The 21811-nt window shown below is 39.3% G+C and overlaps 3 protein-coding genes across 6 annotated transcripts in view; 1 reads left to right on the top strand and 2 right to left on the bottom strand.

Annotated features, from left to right (window-relative positions):
- The window catches only part of LOC146517404 (parvalbumin-7-like), a 45776-nt gene extending 37006 nt beyond the window's left edge, over positions 1–8770 (top strand). The window contains exons 1-5 of one of the 2 annotated variants that reach the window (XM_085162239.1): positions 3085–3228; positions 6622–6690; positions 6855–6984; positions 7128–7237; positions 8105–8770. In XM_085162239.1, the coding sequence (XP_085018365.1) occupies positions 6630–6690; positions 6855–6984; positions 7128–7237; positions 8105–8130 (327 nt within the window). In that variant the 5' untranslated portion in view covers positions 3085–3228; positions 6622–6629 and the 3' untranslated portion in view covers positions 8131–8770. Of the gene's footprint in view, positions 1–3084; positions 3229–6621; positions 6691–6854; positions 6985–7127; positions 7238–8104 lie in introns of those variants that run through there. The other variant, XM_085162240.1, reaches the window with a different exon arrangement.
- On the bottom strand, positions 8347–19929 carry baiap2l2b (BAR/IMD domain containing adaptor protein 2 like 2b). 2 transcript variants are annotated; one of them, XM_085162235.1, is made up of 14 exons: positions 18599–19929; positions 18309–18384; positions 17487–17573; positions 16735–16796; positions 16075–16146; positions 15332–15421; positions 14997–15128; positions 13861–13965; positions 13145–13247; positions 12737–12944; positions 12086–12151; positions 11515–11851; positions 11356–11399; positions 8347–10949 (listed from the first exon to the last, which is right to left on the bottom strand). In XM_085162235.1, exons 1-14 carry the CDS (start codon positions 18650–18652, stop codon positions 10874–10876), a joined length of 1512 nt encoding a protein of 503 aa, XP_085018361.1. In that variant the 5' UTR covers positions 18653–19929; the 3' UTR covers positions 8347–10873. The 2 variants fall into 2 exon arrangements, with proteins under 2 accessions (XP_085018361.1, XP_085018360.1); XM_085162234.1 differs by lacking the exon at positions 18599–19929 and having other exon boundaries at positions 18309–18538.
- A 119-nt stretch (positions 19930–20048) lies between these two features.
- Positions 20049–21811, bottom strand: part of LOC146517401 (extracellular serine/threonine protein kinase FAM20C-like) — a 35694-nt gene continuing 33931 nt past the window's right edge. For both annotated transcript variants that reach the window (XM_085162233.1, XM_085162232.1), the window contains exons 9-11: positions 21456–21537; positions 21294–21353; positions 20049–20812 (exon numbers count right to left, since the gene is read on the bottom strand). In XM_085162233.1, coding sequence (XP_085018359.1) covers positions 20539–20812; positions 21294–21353; positions 21456–21537 — 416 coding nt within the window. In that variant the 3' untranslated portion in view covers positions 20049–20538. The remainder of the gene's footprint in view (positions 20813–21293; positions 21354–21455; positions 21538–21811) is intronic.

Below are 21811 nucleotides of genomic sequence, written 5' to 3'. Positions count from 1 at the left end.
AAGACTGTAGAGATCTCATGAACAAGCTGCAAATTCTTCTTTGTGTATCTCAGTGTCTTTCTCTATCCTCCCTTCCTGACCGTTCTCCACCCCCACCAACTACAAATCCTTCCAGCATGTTGTCCTCACCAACTCACTCCTCCCTTTCCCATTCTTCTACAATGCTGGAAAGTGCTGACGAGAGGGTAACTCAATAGAGAGGCGAAATCTAAGAGTGTCTCAGGACAGAACAGAGGGTCAGCGCAGGACATGAAGGAACAGAGAGTCGCATTTTATTTTCCCTTTTTATGTTTGGTAGTCTTTTAAATTTAAAATGTTTACATTTTTTGTTGCTATTTTTGTTCTTTAATTTGTAACGGATTTTTTAACAATACTATGAGTCACAGTGTCAGCCGCAGTTGAATATATCATAATATTACTACATATTGTGCCTGAATTTTACACTGGAAACCATGGCAGACATTACTATTACTAACAGCAACAGTAAAATCTAACCATGGAGGTGTTCGATTATTAAAACCTGTAATTAGCAAGTCATTATTAAGGCTTAAAATGTGCTGTAATTTCCAGCTTTCTCTTCCACACAAAATTTGCAGAGAATGAATATTTGATGTTGAAAGCCTAATACCTTGGCAGTGTGGTATAATCAACCATGAACTCCCAGGGATGAAATCTCATTTAATGCTCATAATGAAAATCTCTGCAGTAAAAAACAAAGCCAAAAAAACCCTTCGTATCTTTAACTGGCTGCCGTTTTGTTACAACTAAAGTATCTTACTGACTTTTCTTTTCTTTCATAGATGCACTACTACAAATAAATTTCTCTGTTGGCCTTGACTAACTGGGTGCAAGGTGGCCTACTAAATCACTCAGCAAAAGATAAGCGAACCAAAGGGAGAAAAAGGGAGAACAAAAAAGGCACAAAGTTAACAACCTATACAGACGGAGACTGATAAGCACAGATGTAGGGTGTAGGAAGATATGGACAGAGAAATTAGATATAAGAAATAGGACGATGTTAAGATGAAAGGACAGATAGGGAGAAAAGTTGAGGGGAAAGTTTCTCTTGGATGGAAGAGATGGAAGATGGAAAGAACAGACTTCTTCAGCATAACTTTGCCTTGGAGGAGTTAGAAATCCTAGCAAATCAAAAAAAGTTAAATGCATTTCTTTGACACAATTCATACAGTGGAATTCATTTGAATGCATTCATGAAATGCAAGAATAAGTTATGAATCCAATATAAAGCATTTTAGGAAGGTGTTGGGACACCTCGTGCTGCCAGCACAGCCATAGTGTTCCTTGGTGTTGATCATTATTTTGAGTAGCTTTTACTTATAAAAACTGAATTTTAGTGTCTGCTCTTAATCACTCTAAATTACATTAGACAGTGAGTACTGCAAAGCTCCGTATAACAAAGGTATCTTGTACACTAAACTTATACTGTGCTATTTAAAAATCTTGAGCCACCAATCTATCCTTTATATTTTCCTTCCAAAGAGCCAGACTCAGAGTTGCATCTACAGATAACAGAGAACTTAGCAAAAGACAGTTAAAGAAAGTGTATCTTAAGGCAGCGGTCCCCAACCTTTTTTGCGCCACGGACTGTTTTATGTCTGACAATATTTTCACAGACACAGGATAAATACAACAAAATAAAACCTGACCAGTACCAAAAAAAGAAGATTTATTCATAACACACAGGAAAAGACCCAGGGAAACTGAGTTAACGACAAAAACAATGCAAAATAACAATAAAAAACGATAAAAACCCTGAAAACTATAAATGTCATGCCCGAACCTCAACTCTCGTGGCCCGGTACCAAACGACTCACGGACCGGTCCAGGGGTTGGGGACTGCTGTCTTAAGGCTCTCTGTTATTGGTAGCATGTTCCAAAAGTACATAATTTGCTCTCAAATTATGCTCTCTTCTGTTTTTTTCTGAATATACCAAAAAGCCAAGAATTGAACAAGTGATGGACAAAGAAGACGTGTCTGTCTTAAAAAATAATCTACTGCAGATAAACACCATCTGAAAGTCATGTCCTTAAGAAAAAGGTAAAAATCCAATCCAGAAATCTGTCTTTTAAGCAGATCCATCTGCAGTTCACTGAAACGTAATCATAAATGCTCTCAGTCGAAGGGTCAAGAAGTCGTTCTCAAGAAAGGGAACAGGGAGAAAGGGCTGAGGTATGCCAAACTGAAAATCAGTGCCAGCAGGTCTGATGGACCACTGCATCTGAATTTGACCTTTCTGGTTCAAATCTTTATTAATATGCATATGAAGATGTGAGGTAAGAAGTGAGGTACAACAGAGACCATGTGCAGCTATCTGTAAAACACGGTGGTTTTGGTTTTGGGTTGAGCGTTGGACATCTTATCAACACTGCGTGTAATGATGAACACAGAAAAGTATTTTCTGAGTTGGATCCCCCATGAAATACTGTCTTTTTTATTTTTTTATATATTTTATTTTTTTATTAACAACCTATAAGAACACAAATAAACCAAAATAAACAAATAATCAAAAATAAACAAATGGGTATAAAATGTAATGTTTCCATTTATCCCAAATATCACTAAATATGTCATATTGGAGTCTATTAATGAAGGTAATTCTTTCCATTTTAAACATCCCATAAACAATCTTATACCAGTCATTTAGTGATGGACTTTTCACACTAAGCCATTTCTTGGTAATAGTCTTACGGGCAGCCAGACTCAGAATACCATACAACAGCTTGGACATCTTATCTACATTCACTACATTCACATACATTAACATGGCCAAGCCAGTGCTATTAGTTATACTGAGTGTGAGAGACAGGACCAAATGTATTGACAGACGCACAGATCAAGACAGAAGATGTGGGTAAGGTCCAAAGAAGACAGATAAAGTGGTATTATTACCAGTCCCATGTGTGATATGGTAGTGCTGCACAGAAAACGATCACACTCTCAGGCCAACAGTGCTTGCGTCATATCTTGACCCCCCCCCCCCCCCCCCTCCCTCCTCCCCTCTGAAAATAGAGTATAATGAGAGGTGGACATGTAAGTGTGTATGTGTTTGGAAGCAGCTATAAAAGTCATATTGTGTCGTCCCCCCCTTCATCTTGCTCATCTTACCTCCATCTCCTGTCCTTCTGTCTTCTCTCTGCTCCAATTCCTCTCCATCACCTTTTGTTTTGCCTTATTTCTCAGCTGCAATCATCCACCCCTTTATTCAGGTAAGACAGAAAATAAATAAACACACACACAACATTTACAGGTGCAAGAGGCCACACATAGGACACTGGAAGCTGAAGATTTAACTGCAATTTTTTTTCGGGGATTATCTGTGACAAGCAGAGAGACTTCAGCTAAGTGAAATAGTTGTAAATTACCAAGATATGGATGACACATGGGGATAAACTGTTTGCAGCTGCAGGATGTGCATCAGGGGTGTGTTTGTGTAAGCCTGGGGGTGAACGCTCTGCTAGAAATTTGACTAAGAAAATCAATCAGGAGCACCATTGATTCAGGATTTGCGAGGCCTATGAAACACAACTTGATGAAGTTAAAATGTCCAGTCGATAAAACACTGGCATGAATATTATTGATACAGTATTAGAGTGCCAAAGAAGAATAGCAAGCTATGTAAATATATCTTTTTGAAATCAATTCACAAATTGTTAAATATGGGGATGTTTGGTTTTCGCTCCTCTGCAGTAGCTTGTTTTAAATAAAAGGTAATGTTAGCAGCACGTGTCGGTCTCGTGGGTGCTTCCTTGCTCAGGTTTCACCAAGAACAGGTGTCAGTGGCACAGCAGCTGTGCTGCAGTAGCTAATGTCTGCTGTAGATGATTTTAGGTGTTGTTGGTATTTTGAAAAGAGGACTTAAATAAGACGCGCTTCACTGAACAATACTTGATTGTGCCATGACTCAGAACTTTAACTGGTAGATATTTATATGTGCTTTAGGGTATTATGCTGATCTGCTTTTCAAATCATTAACGCCACTAGAAAAAAATTAAAATAAAAAAGTTAAGTTGCTGTTTAGAACTGTATCTACTTTTCTAAAGAAACACGACTTATTTATAGCACACTCGCAGGCAAGAGTGGCTTTCAATCCTCAGTGAAGGTCTGTTATGTTATGATACTAAAATATAACCCCGCATATCCATCACAGCAGGCACATCCTTCACTGCAAGTTAAATAAAGTCACAGAGTGTCATTCATAATATGTGAGCAGAAACGTTGTCACTCTGCGCACTGAAGTAAGTGGGCACACACAATTACCCACCCCATAAGGAAACCCAGTTACCTCAGGCTCTGCCGTGTATGTGTACTTTTTTGTTATGTTATCCAATATATTATACATATATGTTATCCTTCATGTTATTTTGAGCATTTTTGTTCTTGTTCTTTTAGAGACATACACATAATATCTGAAATGAAATTATTATGATTATCACAACTACTACAACTATTATTATTGATGAAAAATGTGTGTTTAAACTTTAAAAGATAGCCAGGCCTTCTTCGTTTGTCTCTTTGTGTCGGATTTGAATGTGAAACAGTCCATACATGTGGTTTAAACACAGATTTATGCGACTGAGGCCCAGTTTGTCTGCATTACAAGTGACATTACGTTTGAGGGCACAGTCATGGAAAAAGAAAGCGCACATGCTCGTGAACACTTGTTGCAAAGTTCATGAACAGTGGGACAAAACCTGTGAATTTTACAATGGGCTGAAAGAACGTCGGTTATGTCATCTGAATGTTTAGTTTTGTGTTTTACAAAATACAAAACACAAAATCTGACAAGATCCAGAACAACAACTAACTGGAACCGTATGACTAAAAACAACTGTAGCACGTTCCCAAAAGCAAAAAAATGTTATCCCTGAGATGGCTTCATTTCATCAACGCTTTCTATTTGCATCATCTTATTGACAGGAAAAAAATCTGCACATCTCCAGACATTTCACAAACCACAAACAGATGCTCACTAATTTTTGCTGCCAAAAACAGACACATAACAGGTGTGGTGACAGTTGAGAAGCTGATTGGACGGAAAGCAAGAGGATGACAATGAATTTTTACTTTTATCATTCTGTCCTTTGGACAGGAAGGCCTGGGATTTTCCAGGGGTCAGGATAGTGCAATCTGCACAGGGACTACTGACATGACCCCGGTGGGGCTTTGCAAGTCTCTCAGCACACGTATCCTGACTGTGAGACATATACTCTTACATACTCAGGAGCTCACATCTCTTAAAGACACAAAACCCACTCATCAAACATCTATCTTGACAACTCAGCACTTGATCCCAGAGCTCTGAAATGACAGGACTCTGGGATCAGCTCAGGTGTGACACCTACAGGCTAAAGCCATGTACTGCAACTAAGAGGACACTGATCACAAAATAGAACCGAGCAAGCGGATGAGACATGAAACACAACAGGTTACACATTTGTACTGAGCACACGCAGCTCTACAGCACACGTTGTGTTATTCAGCTATAAAGCGGTGTGTATTTCACAATGACTGGACAGGTTTCATAGGTTTAATAAAGTTATTTTACAAACGAATGGAATTTTCTTTATATGTTAAAGCAAGGAATCAAAATCATTTCACATTGTGGGCCACATATTGGATCTTAAACTCCCCTTTTAGTCAGTATAAATAATTTTAACTAAATATAAATAAGTGCAATTTCATGATAAGCTGCTGGGCTTAAAATGTAAGAACTAAATGTTTTAAAATTATCGACTGTCATGTAATTAGAAGACAGAGATTGGAGTCACTGGCAGGCCACTTCTGGTCCCTGGGCCTTATGTTTGACACTGCTGGATTAAAGTGTGGAAAACATCTGCATCAACTGAGGGTAACTAGTTGCACTGTGACTCTGTGACACATGACACAGAGAACAGAAGACATTTCAATTAATAACATACAATTTAATGCCTAATTCTGAATTAAAAAAGGCTCTTTTCACACCATAAATTCCATCAGAGTTTATCATGCAATGACTACTTTAACTGTAAAATATACCATGTCCTTTAACTGATGTCAAAGTACTGTTTGACAAACTCAGCTTCGCTGTTTCACACGTTCTATTTGTCAAAATTGTAGTCAAAGAGAAAAACTGCAGGAAAGTCTCTCCTCAGAAGTGCTTAAATCTCTCCGACAGAGTGATACTTTTAAGATAACGGAGAATCCAGAGCAATTCTGGGTGCTTATTTCAGTGTACAAAGCTTGTCTCTCTCCATGGGCGACTGTATTTATGTCTCTGTCTTAAATTCTAACGTATGTCCTTCAATTAACCTCTCGTTGTGCCAAGTTCCACAGAGGCCATCTCTCGAATGCCTTAAAGATATTCCTACCAGGCCAGTCAGGGTTGAAATTCTCCTTGGGTTTGTTGGCATGGATCATCTTCTCTTAATTTACTGTTCTGTAAAATGCAGCATCTGTCTAACTAAAAATACATTTCCAAACACATGTGCACATAACGAGTTAGATTTTACTTTCAGCTTTCGTATCACATCAGCTCAGCTGCAGAGCTGCTGCTCACTCACCTCTTTGAAATGCAATACCAAACTTTGCGCCTTTCATGTCCTCTCTGTCTCTATCTCCAGGAAACAAAATGGTTATGACAGATCTGCTAAAACCTGAGGAGATCAAGAAAGCTCTTGATGCCTTCGCAGGTCAGTAACTGTTGTAGAGGCTCTGTGTTATTCTCAGCAGCGCTGCGAAGTGCCAAAAGTTAGCCTTAAAGTTTTTGCTGACCCATAAAAAATCTATTTAAAAAAAATCTGTGCACATGGAGTTGATGTGATAAAATCTTTTATCTTTGCCTTGTCTTTTGTAGCAGAAACATTTGACCCTAAAAAGTTCTTTGAAATGGTGGGAATGAAGGCCATGTCGGCTGAAAATGTCAAGAAGGTCTTTCAGGTTCTGGATGTGGATGGTAGCGGATTTATAGAAGAAGAAGAGCTAAAGTAAGAAACTCAAACAGATGCAAAAACACACTAAAAGCAGACATGATGAAAGATACAGCTCTGCTATATAACGCTGATGTCACATGTTCCTTAAAGCTGCCCTACAGTGACCCACTTTCTGCATCAACCTGCACTTTTCTCAGGTTTGTACTGAAGGGCTTTTCCAAGGATGGCAGAGATCTGACTGACGCTGAGACTAAAGCATTTCTCACAGCTGCAGACAAAGATGGAGATGGCAAGATCGGCATTGATGGTAAGTTAAAGGTGTCAAAATGTTTTCAGTTTATTCTTCAAAAAGATACAAAGAGGCGATGAGAGTAGGATGAGGACGGGGTGGGAGGAGAGTTAGCAAGTAGGCTAAAATAAGTTTTCTGCACTTCCACAAATGCTGTATGTTGGGTGGGATTTTTCAGATTTTACCAAAATGTTTCTAATACTTGATTCTTATTGTTCACATCCAGTGAAAAACTGAATATGACTGAAGCAAATTTGCAAATTTGCAAGTTTGCAAGAAAAGACACGCTCAGAAAAACATGTAATGTCACCTGTGCAAGCTAACACCAACTTTTAAATATCTAATTTGTTTACTGGAATAAACATGTCATAAACTAAATCTGCCAATTAATCTTTGGTTGTTTTTTTTAACATAATCATAAAAACACAATATCTGAAATGTTAGCTATGGTAACACCATTCAGTGACTTCAAGGGATGACAGGTGGAATGAATGCTTGTGCTTGGTGTATAAGGAATCCCATAAAATATACCAAAGTGTGGCTGGACCAGATAGTGAACCTCCTGATGTGTACATTGGCGTGTGAATGTTAAATAGAAAGGAATTGGGCATAAAAAAAAGTGCAAGAATGAGTGGGTGAGTGAGAAATGTTGGATAACTTGCTTTGCAGAAAACTGGAGCAACAGTGTGGCCTGTTGATGTATTAAAGGTGAAAGATTTGTTTTATGATATAGAAGCTTTGGTCCAGAGGAAAAACGCAGTTCAAGGTTCCAGACACCATGAAATACTTGGATCAGTTTCTTGTTGGTGTTTAACTGAATATGCTGACAATGTTTCACTCATTTGTGCGCATTTACATTTTTTGTTTTGCTCTCTTTCTTTTCAGAGTTTGAAGCCTTAGTGCATGAGTAGGGGAAAGCTGAACTCCCCTCTTGTTCTTCCTGCTCCTTTTTGTCCCTGCATCCACATTTTGTAACTGCGACCTTCAAACTCTTCCTCCCTTTCCTCGCTCTGGACCCCTCACACGGAGTCAAACCAGGCCTGCTCTCTGCAAAACACTACCAAAAACAGGCCAACAGGGAGTCCACCTGAGGAGGAACATACAGGCATAACAGGCACCAGTTTCACTTTTCATTTTTCTTTTTATATATATAGATAGATATATATATATATTTAACCACACATGCTGTATGGATTTCAGAAGCATTCTTAATGATTTCGCGAGGATAGTCTGTGGTCAAAAAAGGTGGTACTAGTGTTGTAGATGGTGTAGATGTTCTCAAGACTCCTTAAATCTTAATTTCCTTCCTGCATTGTGTCTTGACTGGTTTTATTTCTAGATGTTCACATGTCAGTGCACTTTCCTCCCACTCCACCTCTTTATCCACCTTCATTCACCTCCCTCACCTCAACCACCTCCTCCTTCTCCACCTCGTCCTCCTCCACCACCCCCTGCCTCTGATCAGATCATGTAGTAAATAAAATCATATAAGGAGAGCTGTGAAGAGAGAAAAGATCTCAGTATGAAATGATAATAAAAAAGAAAACTTGACGTGAGGTGTCTCTTTACTTATTGTTACTCGCAGTGAACACACAACATTGAACTCACACAAATGCAACACACTGAACATCGCAAAACAGGTCAATCACTGGGATGGTGGAGAGAGCTTCAGCTTAACATTTTGGGAAACATGCCTTCTTTCTCAGGTTGCTTGCTCACACACACATATAAATATTTTGCCAACAGCCAGGTTTCATACTAAAGAGACTGAAAACGTGGTGCTGACACATGAATAAGATGCTAAGCAAACAGCTGCTGTAGCTGTAGAAAACAGCACAGCATCAGTGTGTTCTTCAAATTTCTGGCAACAAGCATACTTCCAAAAATGTTTAAATATTCTCTGAATATTTTTACCAACAGACTCAAACAAATATTAACATACAAACTCAAATTGCTGTACAAAGTTTTGTTAAAATAACCATTTTAGTTTAGCTCAGTCAGGGGAGGATGGCTGATTTGGACATTGTAGCAATTTATATTTGGCGTCACATCACTATGGAGCAACAGGATCCTGGTACAGAACAGAGTGAACATTAATAACAAGAGATACAGACAGAAAGAAGGCCATGGGGTGGAGGCGGGTTGCAAAGTGGCTTGCAAGCCTGCAGCAAAACTTTTCTGGTCCTTTGTAGGTTTTAACATAAGATAAATACAGTTCGTCGTGTGTAACAAAACATGACATATTACACCTTTCTATTATTTATGTGACAAAAACTAAACCAAAATACTGAAGCAATGTCTGAAAACAAAGCACATCACATGATTCCATAGAACCACCTTTAGCAGCAATATCGTGAAGTAATTGTGCGACATTATCAGCCAACATTGTTGTGGAGGAACTTTGATCCACTCTTCTTTGTAACGCTGCCTGAGTTTATTGAGATTTGTGAGCTTTCATTTATGCATAGTTCTCTGAAGGTCCGATCGCAGAATTTTGGGTTAAGGTCTGTGCTTTGACTGAGGAGTTCAAGGTTGACTGTAAGGTTTCCAGGTCCTGTGGCTGCAAAACAAGCCCAAAGCATCACTCCGTCGCCACTGTGCCGTTGGTAGGAGGGTTTTGTGTCGATATGCTGTTTGGTTTTCTCCAAACCTGCTGCTGTGCATTATGGTCAACCACCTCCACTCGTTGTTCCCAAAGTCTTGAGTCTTGTGCAGATGTAACTTTGCATATCTAAGCTCTGCTGCAATATTTTATTTTTAGAGAGAAGAGGCTTTCTTCTGGCAACCCTTCTATATAAGCCATATCTGTCCAGTGTTTTTCTGATTGTACTGTCAAGAACTTTACAATTTAGCATGCTAACTGAGGCTTGTAGATGTAGCTCTGTGCTTTTTGTTAATTGTGTGAGCTCTGCAAAGTCTGACTTTGGGGTAAATTTCCTGGGGCATCCCCTCCTAAGAGGTTTGTGGCATCGTGTTCTGCTTATATAGTGGTGGTCACACCAGCTGATGATTAGTTAATCAAGTCAATCTGACCAACAGCGACTAGCTGCTACATACTCTCTTAATTAAAGTACCTGTGTGCTTATTTTTTCAAATTTTTCTGTAGCTTTGCTTAATTTTTGTTAAAGAAATTATGACACAGTGTAATATGTCATGTTTTGTAGTTCAACTGGGCTGTATTTAGCTAGTTTTAAAACCTAGAAAGGTCCAGATTAGTTTTACTCTGTCCTGATATATAAAATCTTACAATTTACCATAACTGTGGATTGATAAGTTCATAGTAGGAAGTTTTTACAACTAAAAATTAGTCACTCAAAGGTTAATCAGTGTTCCTTATATAAAATTATGAAAGAGATGTCAATGAGCTAATGTGGGCTGAGACTGCTCAGCTCAGCTTGTCTTTGTGGCCTGTCTGAATTAATGCTATGATCAACTTAATGGTTTTAATATTTGATTAATCGATGTGTATTACAGTATCTTCTTTGGTATGGGAGATACGTTATCTTAAAACGGTACAAACCTTCTGGCCATTTCGCTCAGAGCATTCACATTTCAGACATGTCACGTCATTCACTAACAAAAATGTATGTCCTGCCTCCACAACCTGATCTCACAGCATCAGTAACAAACCCTGCATGCACGAGTGCCGATGGATTAATGGATCTGAGGAGCAGATCTGTCATTGGTCGTCGTGGGACGAAGCTTTACCGTGGCGAATGGGTTTGTGCCTCTGAAATGAGAGGATGATGGAAAATGATATACAACACCACATGCACTCAACTGCTTTCTGCCAATACCAATAAACCACTCGGACAGAGGTGCACACACTCTGGGTTTAGACACTAACATCACACCTGAGGTTGGTACATTTTGACAGTGTGCAATAAGCACTCTGTGGAGGTCTTTGTTTCAAGTAAACTTTGATCGGGGTTTATTGTTTGCAGTGGGAATTGGGATTCAAAAAGATGTTCCTTGCAGATTCTCAAGTGTAATCTAGTTTTCTGGGAAGACAATTCATAGGATTCAAATATATTGGATCATGGTATATTGGCAAAGCAGTGCTGCACTGGCATTTTTTTTCCAGAACAGTACATAACAATAATCCATAAATGCATACATAATTCATGTCTAATTACCTGGGAAACAGTGGGTTTTCAGGGGGTCCATGTGGTGATAATGCCTACAAAAAATACAAATAAATAAATAAATGAATACAAATCCACACTTAGCACTGAAGTGTCACATATTTTTCTGTGTTAAAGAGACAATTTTCATTAAAGTTAAACATGTAGCACCTGGACGTCAGATGCTGATCCACCCTTTCTGTCAGGTAGGGGAGAGATGGGCCGAAAATCTCCTGAACTCCTCCTTGCACTCTGAATTGGTGGAGGGGGAGGCGGTGGGGGAGGAAGTGGATGTTCATTGTAGCTCCTTGTTTGACTCGGCTTCGTCTCCAACGCCTCTTCTCCCTTCTTCTCAGGGAGTGGAGAGATAGGCCTGAAGTCCACGGAGGCTCTACGATTGGGTGTGGCCGGGGGTGGGACGTCTCCGAAACTCTTGCTCTCTGACTGGTCGGTGTAGGTGTCACTGTCATTCAGATTGTTCATACTGTGACTTCTTAGAGAACTGCCACTGTTGGGGCAAAAGTAGCAGAATCTTTTAAGTGATTCATAGTGGGACAAATATCTGGAATATTTGGATAACAAAATAATAACATCTTCTCCCAGAGCAGCAACCTAAATATTCACATATCATACAGATTCGATCCTGTGGTTTGCCTCAATATCCTTTTTTCTTGGTGTCCAGTGTCATGCCAGAGAAAGAACATTTTGGCATACAGATTTGAGATTAGTATCTGTCGCCTACCTTGTTGCTAAATTATTGGAGAAATCCTCAATAGGGGCCACGTACGCAGCAGGGAACCAGCCCTGACTGGAGGAGATAAGACAGACAATTAAACATCATGTGTCTTCCTGTCTTTACATAAAGCAAAAAACTAATTCCAGCAACAGACTCTGTAATTCTCAGTCTTGTTTTTTTCAGCGCTCGTGTAGTCTGTCAACCAAACACAAGAGCAATCCTTTAAATCACAGGTTCTCAACCTTTTCCCACATAATAATCTTTTCCCTCATAATCCTAACACTGATTTTTAGATGGTTCGGGCTTAGCATTGCACGACGATGCGAACTAACCCAAAGTTGATAATCTGAGGAACCCTGAGGGAGATTTCATGAGAGACGGATGTGATGTGCCACAATCACATCGGAGTTTCTGTTTGTTTTACTGGTTCCTGGTCTTTTGAGTTACTATTATTTAGTTTTACAGTAATACTTGTATTTTTTTTGAAATAGTATCATGAGCAAAACAAATTTGTGACTTGATCTAGGAGCTCAAAGTGGTAAAAGGTAGACTTTTTATAAGGCCATCAATTTTAAGATTGGGTGCAGATGATAACTGAACACTGTAAAGATGGAGCATTTCAAAAACGGTGCATGCACGTAAATGTTTATTTCCCACCGCAGGCTGCTGTCAGTGCGCCCGTACAGCCACCCGTTGCGTGGCTCCTGGACCAGGACGATGACAGTCTCGCCCCTGTTGAAAGGCAGGAGCTTTGGGTTGGATGAGGAGGGATGAGAAACGAGCGCTCTCATGACTCTCCCTCCTCCCAGGCCTAAAGATTCCCCCACTGAACTGGAGCGAGAGCGGCTGGGGAGGGGAGACGGTGCTGGAGGGAGAGGAAAGATGAAGGAGAAACAGAGAGGGAAAAAGATTAAAAGAATATTAATAGGAATATTTTAGGCATGCATGAATGAATGCATATAAACATGCAAAAATGAATACTTCTAATCTTCTCTGGCATCAAAAGTTATCAAATAATCACATATTAATATACAGCTCTTATAATTAGAACAGCACACCTCCCACCTCTAGAAGGGACTCTGCCCAGTGCCTGCTGCTCCCGCCTGGCCCAGGACATATCCTCATCTCTGGCTACCGTCTGCAGCAGGGAGCTCACTGAACCTCGCAGCTGAGCAGACACAGAATACAGATCCCACTGATCGGATTTTTTTATTTGAAGTCTGGCAGAGCAAGGTTTGCTTTCAGCAGGAATATTACGATTATAAATAAACAATCTGGTGCTGGTGCTCGATTTAGTGTCAAGATTTCTAAAGAACCACAGAGACTAATGCTGGAAAAACTAAACACCATGTTGTACAAATAAACCAAGCAAATATGTGCTTACACTCGCCGTGAAGCACTTCAGCTGTAGATGATGGATTAAGCAACCTTTACAGCACAAATAGTACATTATTAGCAGTGAACAGACACATGAGAATACAAATACAGCTGCTGAACTAGACTGGGGATGCTATTAAACATAACAGATGCCACTTATTAAGTGAATTTAAAATAAATTATTTTAAATAGACTTTGGTTTATTTATTGAACTATAGGCAAAATAAGATGGTGAGACTTGGTTTCTGTTCCTATGTTTCCACAAATTCGAACGCAGCAGAGTGTGCAGTATTTCGCTGAGAAACCACAGCCACTGTACCTTGTTTTATAGTGCATGCCGTACTCATGTGTAATGTTCCTACTGGCTAAAAAAAAAATGAGTAAACCTGATAAAGTGCTGGTACCTGTGCCTCTTGGTCTGAATGGGTGGGTGTTCGAGATCTGGAGACTCTGGTGTCGTTCACTTTCTCCTTCCATCCGTCTGCCTTCTGCTGGAGAGATGCACCAGTCTGAAAACACATGAGAGGTGAGCGCCTCATTCCATCTCAATTTGATCATTCAGCAACATGACTAAGACATATTGCTTCAGTAAATAAGACACATGACACTGAGAAGTGAGTTTCATCAGATGAACAAGATATTGGCAAGGTCCCACATGACTGGGATAAAAAGGCTGGGCAGTTCAGTGTCTTGGTGGCAAAAGCACTCCAAGCTCATGGCTGATGGCTGCAGTCGGCCTTCCCTTCACAACATGATGGATTGCAGCTGATGTAGCTCATACACAGAATACTAAGCTCTATCTACTACCATGAAGTGGGAAATGCAGCTTATCAGTCAGGACAGTAATTATATATTCATAATGTTACAAAAACTAGTTATTATTCAGTGTACCGGCTATATTGAAGGCTGCAAAAGTTTTCTTTCAAAGGAAACTTGTATTACATAATAATACATTCATCAGCTTTTTTCTGATGAATGTTAAAGAAAATATAAATTAAGCAAAATTTTGCATTTCTGTATTATATCTAACATGTTTTTTGTTCCTTGTTTTGCAGAGCAGATTGTAGTGAGTATTTCTTTAAAAATTATGTAATGTGAAATAGTTAGCCTTTCAGCAGGTTACAAGGTTACTGGTGACTAAACTGACCCATCATCATGTCACCTAAAAATAAAAGATTTATGGCCTTTACATACTGAACATGTAAAATTTGTGAAAATATTTCATATGTTAAACATTTTTTTTGGGACCCACCTATTAATGGAGCTTTTCACACCGACAGCGTAATCTCCCAGGACAGATTTACAACATTTATTTTTCCTGCCTAAACTCAATTTTTCTGATTTCATTGCATTTGAATCAACAGATCTGACCAGTTATACCATTACATTTAGCAACAAGTGCACTTGTAGCTCAAAGAGCGCACTAGTACTGAATAAATTATGACAAAAGTAAAATAATACCATTTTACCTCAATCTCACACAGATGCTGCTCAGGGTTAATCAACTCTACTGTGTAGGATGGCCAGTGTGTATGAATACCTTGTTAATTAGGAACAGCAGTGACTGAGTGAGGCCACAGTGTTTCTCTGCCAAGAAGCGATACCTCCTCTCCTCCTCCTTTAAGATCTCCTGATGGCTCTGCCGCAGGTACAGCATGTATTCACTGTTCTCCTAAAACCGCACGCACAGGGAACAATGAACATGAGAGCATGCACCTACAATGATACACTCACTGTGTGTGTGTGTGTGTGTGTGTGTGTGTGTGTGTGTGTGTGTGTGTGTGTGTGTGTGTGTGTGTGTGTGTGTGTGTGCATTAATATGAATGTGCATAATGTCAACACATAATATTTTTCTATGTATGTTTGTGTAACTACCAGAGAGTCTCTGTAGGTTCCCCGTCTGAGCTGCTTCTCCAAAGCCTCCGCTTGGTTTCTTACTTCCAGCTCATACACTCTGCGACTGCCCTGCAGCACAAAGAAAGTATATTTGCAAACTATACTAAAATTGTAAGAGGCTTAGCAGGTCATGTTTATCCTAGTGCTGGTCAACCGCTCTCCATCTTTGTTCTCTCACCTGCTTGTGCTGCTGGCGATGCAGCACCCCTCTGTTTCTTATTCTAATTAAGTCCAAAGACGAAATTGCTGACAAAAGAACCAGAAGCTCCATTTTCACTCAAAAAAAAATTACGTGGAGTGATTTTTAAAGATAAGATAAGAGAACCTTATTAGTCCCACACATAGGAAATTTGTTAAAAGTAAATCTTGAGAAGAATATGGCCTGTTCCTGTCACAGATTACAGGGTTTGTTTAAAACTTTATTCATCTGTGTTTTTAACCCGTTCCAACTTTAAGACAGTTTTAGGGTAACTACTAATTATTGATGATTTCAAGCTGATCTGACTCGAAACAAAGCTTGGAAGCTTAAAATGTACTTTGTTAATTATAAAATAAAAAATAAATGAATGATTGCAATAGTATTTTGAAACTATTATAGTCGCACTGTAGGATTGTTAAAGTTTGGTTTATTTACCATAAACCCAAAAACCTAAAATAGTCCAGTAGGTTTTCTTAATTTCACAGGCAGAAAAACGTAAGCTTTTCCAATGCATTACACTCACATCAATATACTCCTCGTCCAACTTGATATTCTTCTCCATTGCTTGCAACACTTCTATCTGGAACCATCGAAACTGCAGCAGAAAGAAAGAAATCAACTGGAACAGTGATGAACCATCTGTCCTCTTGTTTAAACACAGGCTTTAATTATCAGGTTCATTGTGCTGTTTGACTAAATCTAAATGCAAATGTGCTCCTTCCTCAGGCTAACTTTGTAATCAGAGGCCATGCTTTGATTATTCACACCACAATTAGGCACAGGGGTTTTAGTGTCAAAAGAAAAATAACATACAGGGACAAACTAGTGTCCTCGAGGCTTTATGTAGCTAACTTTGATGAAGAAGTTTGTAAGAAGTGAAATCTGCTTTTACCAGCATCCGATAGATGCTGAACTCACAAATTCAAAGATCTGAGGACAAACTGGGGAAGTTACATTGAAGTAAAATACTAATTGTAGCTGTTTTTACTCATCATTTGACAAATAATGTATAGCGGTTATTATACTGTCAAATATAGCTTAAAACCCACCAAGCATTATTTCAGGGATTTTCAGTTTGGTAAAAACTTTCAAACAAACAAAATTAAATTCACAGAAGTAGAAATGTGTTATGTAGTATTTTAAACACTGCAGGGATCAGCATTTACTGAGGAAATGTACCAACCACTCCCTCCATTTCTGCAGTGAGCCTCCTCTGTGTTTCTGAAATCTGGATCAGGACATCCCCTGTTCAAAGAAAAAAAAAAAACAATTCTGTACGGAAAAATATTTGAAGAAAGCGAAATCTTATTGGGAATGTCAGTAATTTGATCTAAAACTTTAACACAGTGTAAAACTACTTGAGCCATGAATGAGTCCGGCAGCTACAATGGTGGAAAGTTAGCCATGCCTATATACTGTGGGCGCCTTGTCTATTGTCATGGATTGCGGTTGAGCTAATAAACTGAGTGGAGCTGAAAGACTGCCCTCATCTATAATTCAGTGGCTGCCACTCAATAGGGCTCCTGGTCACGCTGTGGTTCCCTGACCTTCACAGTTAGCCAACTTACTAAAACCACATGTATGCTAGCCAACACTGTCTTAATAGTAGCATAAAGCTAATTACCACTGAAGAATGATAACACACATCTCTAATGACAAAGGGAACGCTTCCATAAAATATAGTGCACACACACTAGCAAAAGAAAATATGTAAATACACACACACACACACACACACACACACACGTATATGTATATGTATGAAAAGAAGAAGAGCACAATTTAAATTTACTTTGTGTGGTTTAAAATCTAGACTGTGTTTGTGCAAGTGCAGTGTCTCAGTAGAGCACTCTGATAACGATGCTTCTCTAATGAAAGCAATAAATCAAGGGTGAAACCTGTTTAGTAATGAGTCACAAATACACACACTCGTACCAAGGGAGCGAGATGAAAGTGTGTGAAGTGCCTGGTCGCCCATCTTAGCCACAGCGCTGAAATAGGCCTCACTGCAAACGCCTAAGGCTGCAACATACAGACATCGAGAGACAAATGTAGCTTTTCACATTTAGACAAATCAAACTGACAAATCTATAAACTCTACAGTAACATCACAACCACTTAAACTGCTTCTTATTGTGTCGAACAGTTCTGCTTTTATTCATTACTTTTAAAAGACTGGCAGTGTTATTTGATATGTGATTCTGGTCTAAGAATAGCCTCGTGCCACTTGGTATAGTTTTACCCCACTGCCCTGTGGCTGATAGCCTGAATTGTTTTATCAGGCACAGAGATGCATAAATGATGCATGCTGCTTGCACTAACAATGTGACACACGTGATTAAGATTGGAAAAATGTACAATGGAAAAGTCGGACAACTCAGACAAGCAAATAAAAGGTGATGCACACAAAAAAAACCTCTCATCTCTGGAGAAAAAATGTTTAAATTCTGCTTAATGTCAGCAATCAAATAGAGATTATTTTTATCAAATCATATTTTCATATTCACATCTCTTTATTTCTTTTCCTAACCAAATAATTTCTACAAATGAGTAGGTCCTTGATAGACATTTACAATCCTGTGACATTTTTTGGATTTTAATTGCAGCTTATGGCCTCCTTCTTAGGGTCTCCATGGGCAGACTTTACTTCAATCATCTCTGTACAATCCTGATCCAACATCTACACTAGTGCTAACAACAAAATCCACATTCTCCACAGTGTAACTGCTCCTTTCAGTCATTCACAACCTCGCTCACCGTGAAAGGCCTTGATGTAGCTGTTTCCAAGAGCAACGAGCTTCTGAAGGCCTGGGTTGAAGTGCTCCATCAAGTTCTGCAGAAACACACGAAATACAAACTGAGCAACACACCAGGTGAACTCAGCAGTGACTTGAAGCGTAACGCTAAAATGTATTTTTATACTCACCTCCAAGTGTGCCCCGGCCTAGTTTAAATATACAAAATCCTTCTTTAAATAATGAATACTATACCGGTCCCCAGGTTTCAACACAATGAACAAAAACAAAAGAAACATGATGTAAACTCACCGAATAGACAGTTAAAGTTGATTTGTGCAGCTGATCACTACTGACTCCAGACATATTGATCGATTTCAGGTTTAATGATAAAATGAGAAAAAGCTGGTCAGAAAAAAACTAAACTTCTGTAAAAAGTCTGTATTCCCAGAAGTTTACTCAGGCCTCTCTCTCTCTGTCCCGTGTATATCAGCGTCTTAAGGCGGTGAAAGTCACCTTCACCTATCCTCCCACTGCTTCTGCTGTTTTCCCAAAGACCAATAACACCTATCTGACAGTTCCCTCTCCCTTTTTTCAGTCATTCGTTAATGAGCTCTTTTACCCTTATGTCATCAGCAGTTTTTCTGGAAAGAGCAAGTGAGCAAGGGTAAGAGAAGAGGTAAGGGAGTAGCTGACATCGATACGGCTGAGCAAGGTAAATTATTGATTGGAGCCCTGAAAGGAAAGGAGAAGGAGGACAGCCAGCTGCCTAACCATCCGTGACGTATCCTCACACCTGAGGGAAAATCCTGCCACAGTTTGTTTGACTGACGAGAAACAAACGTCCGTGTTAAAAAGGAACAAATTACTTAAATATAGTTAGCTCACAAAATGAAGTCAAAGTTTTAATGCAAACATTTTTCGTGCTATGGGGACATTTATGTGTGGAAGTAGAAGAGTAGAAGAGAGTGAGCAGCAACGAACTGTTCCAGCTTCTGAAATCAAGCAGAAGGTTCCGCACCATCCGAACAAGAACAGAGAGGCTCAAGAGGAGTTTTTATCCTCAGGCCATTCGTGTGTTGAATCATCCTTAAGTGACCGAGACAGGACTCATTACCTCATTCTCATCATCCTGAATCCTTCTGGCCTCGCTATAGCACAAGACACTTTAACACCCTCCTAACGCAATGTACACAAGCTGTAAATTTCCAGATTGTTTTATCTTATTTTATTTCTATTTATATAATGTACATAACTCACCCAATTGCTGCATATAATGTCCTCCTTGTATATACTCATTCACTGTATATAAAGTTCTGCCTGTCTCTCTTTTTTTTCTATGCACAGTCGAGGAGCGTATCAGGTCACATTTCACTGGGTGTTATACCTGTATAACCATGCACGTGACAAATAAAGAATCTTGAATCTTGAGAGAGAAAAAAGTATTTCAATTATTCTGTCCTGGCTTCTGTTTGCTGTTTATGTCTGCTATGTTTTCCGGTCATTCCCCTCTACTCTTCACAGCCCCACGTGACTTTTTACTTCATGAAATGACCTTTACATTCTTCTGTTGTGTATTTTGTCTGCATTTGGATGCAATCTGATAAGCTGAACTTTCTTTAAGTTCTTCTGTTTTGACTTTGTCTGCTGAATTCCAGGAAACGTGTTAGTTCCCTTTCAAAAAACTAAACTAAATCATCACTGAATCTTCAGCCAGTGCATGTGAGTTCTTTATATAAAGCTTGAACAGTTTCAAGTGGAATTATTAGCAATCATTTTATTAACACAAACCAAGGATCCTTCAAGTTAAGAACCAGAAAAACAGAAAAAACATTAAATGTAGACGAAAACTTGAATTAAAGCTCAGATTCACTCAGAGTCAATGTTTGGTGTATTTAATGCTATAGCTGCACTAAACCAAATACACGAAAGTCTTTTCATTAGGTGCTTTGTACCAAAAGTGTTGAAAACACACATACAAAAAGAGCCAGTACCAGGCAGGCCCACAGAGCAGAAGGACACATAATATTGCAGGGAACTGACTAGCTAGCCCCCGAAAAATGTTATCCTATTTATGACAATACTACTGCATTACATTGTGTTAATGGTTTATCATCATGTGTCTGACAGTTATTAATCAAAGTGAGTTTTAAAATTATATAGCTCCTATAAATGATATTTTATAACTCCTGCATCATGTTGCAGAAGTATGAAAATAAACAGATATAATGTGACAGGTAAGTGAGACTGCTCTAACCAGAGGGAGTGGCCACGTCTTTCAGAGAGGCCGTGTCCTCATAGAAGATGTCTTCACCGTTGTCATTTCTTTTCTGCTCCTTTTGACAGCGACTTACAGTTCCTAGGATAGTTTTCAAACGTCGATCTAAAGCCGTAAGGTGGGGCTCTGCCAGAAGTGGGGCCACCTTGTGAAGGGGATCACGAGAAAGTGACGCTCTCATAACATCGCTTAATCGATACTGAGGCAAAGTCAGGAGACGCAGGCGTAGCCAAGTGGAGCGACGGATTCTGGAGAGACAGCAAAGTTTTTAAAAAAGAAGATAAATGGAAAAAGGAAGTTACTTTGGGATGCTTCAAAATTGCCAAATGACTGGGTAAGAGAATAGGATGAAGAAAGAGAAAGAGGAACAGCATCTGATGGTTAAGGTGTAATGTGATTGTTCTCTCACACTTTCTGAACTAAGCCAAGGAACTTTGTTCTGTCTCCCTCCATTCAACCCCAACCATCCACGACAACTGGCTGCCCATCCCTGAGCCTGGTTCTGCTGGAGGTTTCTTCCTGTTAAAAGGGAGTTTTTCCTCCCCACTGTTGCCAATGCTTGCTCATAAGGGGTCGTCTTGATTGTAAATCTAGAGTCTTTATCCTTACAATATAAAGCACCATGAGGTGAATGCGGGCGTGATTTGGTGCTATGTAGATAAAACTGAACTGAATATTTACCTGATGTGTAAGTAATTCACTACATGTAGGTGATGGTCTGGTTTGTACCTGCAGCACTGTTTTAAGGGAGTTAAGATCGAAGGCTCATCTTTGGAGTGACGCCCAAATCTGCAAAAGAGGATAGATCCAGAGTCAGCTATGTCAAAGTTACAGTCTGACCAGCACCTCTGCCCAGTATATGAGCAACACATACAGAACAGAAATACTCACGCCCTCCCGTTGTCAAGGTGTAGCAGAAAAGTATTATTGCCAAATTTCTCAAATGTTTCATAGTGGTGCCTGTCCATGTTACCTAAAGAGACAAAGTAAAACAAAGGATTTGCTTAGTAATCGGTAACCAAACCTGAAACATTTTACATGCTGCATAAATATAAATATTCTGGCATAAACATCTTTATGCTTACGGCTACTGTGTGTACTTTTGTGAGTCTGCCACCTACAGATTGAGTCACATTTTATTCAGAAAAGTACTTTCAACTATTTTAGGGAATGTCATCCAAAAGAAGAGAAGACAGTGTGGAGCTGAAATAATCACTTTATAGAAGTTTGTTAAATTCTTTCTTTTT

Source organism: Neolamprologus multifasciatus, chromosome 6 (assembly GCF_963576455.1).
Source record: "Neolamprologus multifasciatus chromosome 6, fNeoMul1.2, whole genome shotgun sequence".
Lineage (NCBI taxonomy): Eukaryota > Metazoa > Chordata > Actinopteri > Cichliformes > Cichlidae > Neolamprologus > Neolamprologus multifasciatus.
Note: the sequence above shows the minus strand (reverse complement) of the source record. Positions and strands in the feature narration are given on the sequence as shown.

Coding starts and splice junctions, on each gene's coding strand:
- baiap2l2b (XM_085162235.1), bottom strand. CDS start 18,652: ATGTCTGGAGTCAGTAGTGATCAGCTGCACAAATCAACTTTAACTGTC. Junction 18,385..18,598: donor CAACTTTAACTGTCTATTCG/GTGAGTTTACAT, acceptor GTGTTTCTGCAG/AACTTGATGGAGCACTTCAA. Junction 16,147..16,734: donor CTGCAGAAATGGAGGGAGTG/GTTGGTACATTT, acceptor TTTCTGCTGCAG/TTTCGATGGTTCCAGATAGA.